This window comes from Belonocnema kinseyi, chromosome 1 (assembly GCF_010883055.1).
Source record: "Belonocnema kinseyi isolate 2016_QV_RU_SX_M_011 chromosome 1, B_treatae_v1, whole genome shotgun sequence".
NCBI lineage: Eukaryota > Metazoa > Arthropoda > Insecta > Hymenoptera > Cynipidae > Belonocnema > Belonocnema kinseyi.
Window position 1 is genome coordinate 31,588,205 of NC_046657.1, and position 7,075 is coordinate 31,595,279.

General features: G+C 21.1%; 1 protein-coding gene across 1 annotated transcript in view; it reads right to left on the reverse strand.

Moving 5' to 3' along the window:
- The window catches only part of LOC117167927 (ribosomal protein S6 kinase beta-1-like), a 41,356-nt gene that overhangs the window by 31,438 nt on the left and 2,843 nt on the right, over nucleotides 1-7,075 (reverse strand). The window contains exon 2 of the mRNA XM_033353176.1: nucleotides 4,158-4,213. Within this exon, the coding sequence (XP_033209067.1) occupies nucleotides 4,158-4,213 (56 nt within the window). The remainder of the gene's footprint in view (nucleotides 1-4,157; nucleotides 4,214-7,075) is intronic.

Consider the following 7,075-nt stretch of genomic DNA (forward strand, 5'->3'; position numbering starts at 1 on the left):
GATTGCTTTCTTTAAAAAAATATAGAGTCAACGGTTATTTTCATTAAAAAAAGGCATTTTTAAATTAATTTTGATTATTATTAACATAGTTTTTTATATTTATATATTTGCTTTTCAATATTCAAGGTTTGGGATAAATGGAAAATAAATAAAATGTTAAGTTAGGGGCAAAGTTGAAGATAAAATACAAAAGGGTAATAGAAAAATTTCTAAAGATTTCATCAAACTTTCATAGAATTCACAAAGATTTTTAAGAAATTTTTTAAAGAATTTTAATGATAATAATAATAATAATCATAAACAAGAGATAATAAATTTATAATCAAGCATATAATTAACAAAAATATCTTACAACTTCACAACAAATTTTTAAAAAAAGTAAGATTTCAACAAATAATTAAAAAAGTTTTCACAAAATTAGCAAAGATTTGAAAGATTTCACAGAGATATAAAAGATTTCGAAATTTTTCAGAACATTTCAAAATCTTTTGGAAGTTTTTATAGAAATTTTAAAAATTTCAAAAAGATTTTAGAAGATTATAAAGATTTCAGAGACTTCAAATAATTAAAATTATTTCACAGAAATTTAAAAGCTTTAAAAATATTTGTGAAGATCTCAGACTTCACAAATTATTTTTTAAATTGTAAAAGATTTCAAAAAATTTTAAAAATATTTTAAAATATTTTTGAGGATTTCAAACACTTCACAAATTTTTTTTTCAAATTGTAAAAGATTCCAAATAATTAAAAAAGTTTTCACAACAACTTCAAAGATTTAAGAATACTTTAAAATATTTTTGAAGATTCAAAACACTTCACAATTTTTTTTAAATGTAAAAGCTTTCATCGAATAATTTTAAAAGTATTCAAAAAATTGTAAAGATTTAACAATATTTTAAAAGATTTCAAACATTTCACAAAGATTTTACAACATTTTAAAAAATGATTCACGAAGATTTTAAAAGATTTTCAAGATTAAAACACATTTTTAAGGATTGTAAACATTTAAAAAGACTTTAAAGATTTCATGGGAATTTCAAAGATTTCAAAATATTTAACAAGATTTCAAAAATAATTAAAAGATTTTTAAATATTTCGGATTATTTCACAAAAACTTCAAATAATATAAAAAGATTTCACAGAAATTTCAAAGATCAGAAAGATTTCTAAACCTTTAAAAGATTTTAAAAAATGTTGAAAAATGTGACAGATTTAAGAATATTTAAAAATATTTTTGAAGATTTCAAAAACTTCACAAAAATAAAAAATAACATAAAAATGTAAAAGTTTCAAACAAATAATTTAAAAAGGTTTCACAAAAATTACAAAGATTCCATTAAAAAAAGTACAGATTCTACAAAAATTGAAAAGCTTTAAAAATATTGGTGAAGATCTGACTTCAAAAAAAAATGTTTAATTGTAAAAGATTTCAAAATATTTAAACAAAATTCAAAAAATATTGAAAGATTTCCAAAAGATTTTAGAAAATTGTAAAGATTTCACAGACATCGAAGAATGAAAACTTGTTCACAAAAAATTTCAAAGATTTTAGGAGTTTTTATTTAAAAAAGCAAAGATTTCACAAAAGTTGATAAGCTTTAAAAATATTCAAAAATAATTGTGAAGATTTCAGACTTCGCAAATTTTTTATTCAATTGTAAAAGATTTCACAGAAATTTCAAAGATTTCAAAATATTTTAGAAGATTTCATAGAAATTTCACAATTATTTAAAAGAATTCAAAAATTTTTACAAGATTTCACAAAGATTTAGGAATATTTAAAAACATTTTTGAAGATTTCAAACACTTGACAAAACTTTTTGAAAAATTGCAAAAGATTTCAAATAATTTAGAATTTTTTCAAAGAAATTTCAAAGATTAGAAAGATTTCACAAAGATTTAAGAATACTGTAAAATAGTTTTGAATATTTCAAACACTTCACAAAAATTTTTAAAAAAATTTTAAAGCTTTCAACAAATAATTTAAAAAGTTTTCACAAAAATTGCAGATTTAACAATATTTTAGAAGATTTCAAACGTTTCACAAGGATTTTACAACATTTCTGAAAATGATTCACGAATATTTTAAAACATTTGAAAGGATTGTAAATATTTCAAAAGACCTTAAAGATTACATAGAAATTTCAAAGATTTAAAAATATTTAAGAAGATTTCAAAAAGTTCACAAATATTTCACAAAAATTGATTGTTTTACGATTTCAAAAAGATTTAAAAGATTTTTAAATATTTCGGATTATTTCACAAAGACTTCAAATATTTTAAAAATATTTCACAGAAATTTCAAAGATTCCATTAAAAAAATGACAGATTCCGCAAAAATTGAAAAGCTTTAAAAATATTGGTGAAGATCTCAGAATTCAAAAAAAAATTTTTTATTGCAAAAGATTTCAAAATATTTACACAAAATTCAAAAAATGCTGAAAGATTTCCAAAAGATTTTAGAAAATTGTGAAGATTTCACAGACATCAAAGAATTAAAATTTTTTCACAGAAATTTCAAAGATTTTAGGGGAAGTTATTTAAAAAATTAAATATTTCACAAACGTTGATAAGCTTTAAAAATATTTGTGAAAATTTCAGACTTCACCAATTTTTTATTAGATTGTAAAAGATTTCACAGAAATTTCAAAGATTAGAAATTTTTTTTTTTAATTTAAAGATTTCAAAATATTTTAGAAGATTTCATAGAAATTTCACAATTATTTAAAAGATTTTAAAAAATGGTACAAGATTTCACAAAGATTTAGGAATATTTAAAAATATTTTTGAAGATTTCAAACACTTCACAAAACTTTTTAAAAATCGCAAAAGATTTCAAATAATTAAAAAATTTTTCAAAGAAATTTCAAAGATTAGAAAGATTTCACAGAACTCTAAGAATACTTTAAAATATTTTTGAAGATTTTAAACACTTCACAAAAATTTTTAAAAAATTTAAAGCTTTCAACAAATAATTTTAAAAGTTTTCACAAAAATTGCAAAGATTTAACAATATTTTAGAAGATTTCAATCATTTCACAAAGATTTTACAACATTTTTGAAAATTTTTCACGAAGATTTTAAAGATTAAAAAAGACTTTGAAGATTTCAAAACATTTGAAAGGATTGTAAATATTTCAAAAGACTTTAAAGATTTCATAGAAATTTCAAAGATTTAAAAATATTTTAGAATATTTCAAAAACTTCACAAATATTTCACAAAAATTTCAATTTTTTTAAGATTTCAAAAAGATTAGAAATATTTTTGAATATTGCGGAAGATTTCACAAAGACTTCAAATAATATAAAAATATTTCACAGAAATTTCAAAGTTTAGAAAGTTTCAAAACATTAAAAAAATGTTGAAAGATTTCTCAAAGATTTAAGAATATTTAAAAATATTTTGCAAGATTTCAAAGATTTCAAATAATCTGAAAAATGCAAAAAAAAATCAGAAAGATTTCACAGAAATTTGAAAGATTTAAAAAAAATTTTAAAAGGTTTCAAAAAGAGTTAAGAATATTTTAAGACATTTTTCATGATTTCAAAGACTTCAGAAAAAAATTTATGATTTCAAAACAGTTCCAATATTTCGAAATGCATTAAAGATTTCACAAAGGAGTTTTTTTCTTCAAATTTTCAAAGATTTGAAAAATTTCAAAATATTTTTTAAAGATTTCAGAGAACTTTTAAAGACTTTACAAAGATTTAAAAACGTTTCAATATAATATATATGATATAATATAATAATATAAATATTTCAAAAAAAATTAAAAAGATTTTAAAATCATTTACAAATATTTTACAAAAAATTTGAAAGATTTCAAATGATTTCCAAAAATTACAAAAAACTAGTTAGGTCAAAGTAAAAGCCCCGGTTTCAGAAAAAAGAATTAATTAAATTCCGAATGTAGAAATGAAAAATGAACTGACGACTGTCCTTTTATTTAAAAAATCAAGAAAGTTTAAATTCCGAGATAATTAGAAAATGCTGAATCTTAAATTCCAGGCATTAAGGAATGTAAAAGAAAAATTATATGACCCCGAAAAGATAAAATCGTCTTATCGCACGTGGCAGAGGCGAGGAATGCTAGTGATTTAATGACGGAGAAAAGTGGGGGAGAAAAAAAAAGGTGGGGCGGATGTAGAATACTCACTCAATTAATTCAATTAATTCATTGTCGTCTGAACTAACTTCGTACTCCACTTCCACCTGAAAAAATATATTTGCCTCAATTTTAATTACTCATTTTCCTTTCTTTCAAAGGAAACAAAACAAAATTTAGGTTTCAAAACCAATTTTTTATTGGTCCAATAATTACAAAAGGTTATATAATAACAGATATCACAGATATCTTTATTTTGTTTTGATTTGATGAAGAAAAAAAAACCAATTGGTATTTTAATTATCACAATAAAAATAAAAAATATGGATTATTTTTTACACTATTTACATTTTTTATATATAATTCAATATGCAAAAATACATAAATTAATAAGAAATTTTTAACAATTTTGCAGTTTTTCAGTTATTTTAGAATGTTTTTATTTTTAATTAAAAATTTTCTTTGTAAATTTTTGTAAAAATTGAAAACACTTATTGATTTACTTTTTTCGAAAAATTAAATATTTTACGATAAAGCAAATGATGTAAAATCTATTTTTTCTTCTTTCATTATTTTTTTTCTTTTTGTTAATTTTCAGTTTTCAATTAAAAGCCTATTTCGAAATTGTTATTATATACTTTTTAAGAGCAATTTTTTTTTAGTTATTTCTGTTAATTAAACTTTATTTTTTATAATTTCAGAGTTCCCCTAAATATTATTCAAAAGGTTGTACCATTTTTGTAAACATTGTTTTATTTAATTATGTTTTTCAATTTTTCGAAAATTAAAATACTTTTAAAAAAAAATGTTTTTACTTACATAATTGTCGAGAACTAGAAACCCAGGATTTTTCCAGTTTTAGCATTATTTCTTTGAATTAAACGAATTTTTATAATGTTTTTATAATAATACAATAAATTTTAAAATATTTCACAAATATTTGAAATATTTCTCAAAAATTTCACATAGATTTTTGAAGATTTGAAAGATTTAACAGAACTAGAAGGATTTCAAAAGCCTTAGAAAATTTCACAAAGATGACACCATTTTTTTAGTTATCAAAAATTTTATTAGTTTCAAATTAAATTCTGTTTTTGGATGTTTCATTTTCCTTTTTTAATAATTTTTCAAGTGTTTCTATCAATTTCGCTGCAGAAATGGCATCATCAAAATTTCAGAACTTACAAGAGTTTTAAATTGTTTTTAAAATTATTTTATTTAGTCACATATTAAAAAAAAATGTTATTAAAATACTTTTAAAAAATAGGGTTTTATTTCTATAATCATTAAGAACACAATCAACCAATTTTTTAAATATCTTTTTGAATATTTACATAATTTAAAAAATGCATAAAACCGGTTGCTTTTTAAATTTTTAGTTATTGTAAATGATTTTTTATTTATTTATTAACTTTTAGAATCTATTTATGTATTATTTGATAAGATAATTTGCTACCGAAATTTTTTGCAAATTGGTTATTTTCTTAGTTACTTAAAATGATTTTAGTTCTAAATTAAAATCTCTTTTATTTTATTATTTTCAAATAATTTTTAACGTGTGTTTTATATATTCCGCTTCTGAAATGGCTTCGTCGAAATTTCCCGAAACATTAATTACAAGGGGTTTTAATTTTTTTATATCGTTTTTTTAAAATTTTTTTTTGTCTAAAACAATTTTAAAAAAGTATTTATTTATATAACTATAAGGTAAAATTATAAAGTGTTCTGGAATTTTACAATTCAGGAATTTTATTACCAGAACACTTTCCTAATCGGGAATTTTCCGATTAGAAAATTGTATTGTTCAGGAATTTTCTTATGTGGGAATTCTATTAACCGGCAATGTCCTAATTCGGGAATTTTATTATGCAAAAACTTTGTGCTATTCGGGAATTTCAGAATACGGAAATGTTCCGATTCTAGAATTGTATTTTTCGAGAATTTCACGATTCAGGAATTTTATTATTAGGAAATTTTCCTATTCGGGAATGTTCTAATTCAGGAATTTCATTATTCGGAAATGTTGCTATTCGGGAATGTTATTATACGAGAATTGTATTGTTCGGGAATGTTCTAATTTAGAAATTTTATTATTAGGAAACTTTGCAATTAGGGAATTTTATTATTAAGAAATTTTATTATTTGGGAATGTTCTAATTCAGGAATATTATTATTCGGCAATATTCTAATTCTGAAACTTTAATATTCGGGAATGTTTTAATTCATGAATTTTATTAATAAGAAATTTTATTATGCGTGAATGTTCTAATTCTAGAATTGTATTATTCGGAAATGTTCTAATTCTGAAATTTTATAACTCGGAAATGTTCTAATTCAGTAATTTTATTATTAGGAAATTTTCCTATATGGGAATTTTATTATTTGGGAATGTTCTAATTCAGTAATTTTATTATTAGGAAACTTTCCTATACGGGAGTTTTATTATTCGGGAATGTTATAATTCAGTAATTTTATTATTCGGGAATGTTATGATTCAGTAATTTTATTATTCGGAAATGTTCTAATTCAGTAATTTTATTATTAGGAAATTTTACAACACGGGAATTTTATTATTTGGGAATGTTCTAATTCAGTAATTTTATTATTAGGAAACTTTCCTACACGGGAATTTTATTATTCGGGAATGTTATAATCCAGGAATTTTATTATTCGGGAATGTTCTAATTCAGTAATTTTATTATTAGGAAATTTTCCTACACGGGAATTTTATTATTTGGGAATGTTCTAGTTCAGTAATTTTATTATTAGGAAACTTTCCTATACGGGAATTTTATTATTCGGGAATGTTCTAATTCAGTAATTTTATTATTCGGGAATGTTATAATTCAGTAATTTCATTATTCGGAAATGTTCTAATTCAGTAATTTTATTATTAGGAAATTTTCCTACACGGGAATTTTATTATTTGGGAATGTTCTAGTTCAGTAATTTTATTATTAGGAAACTTT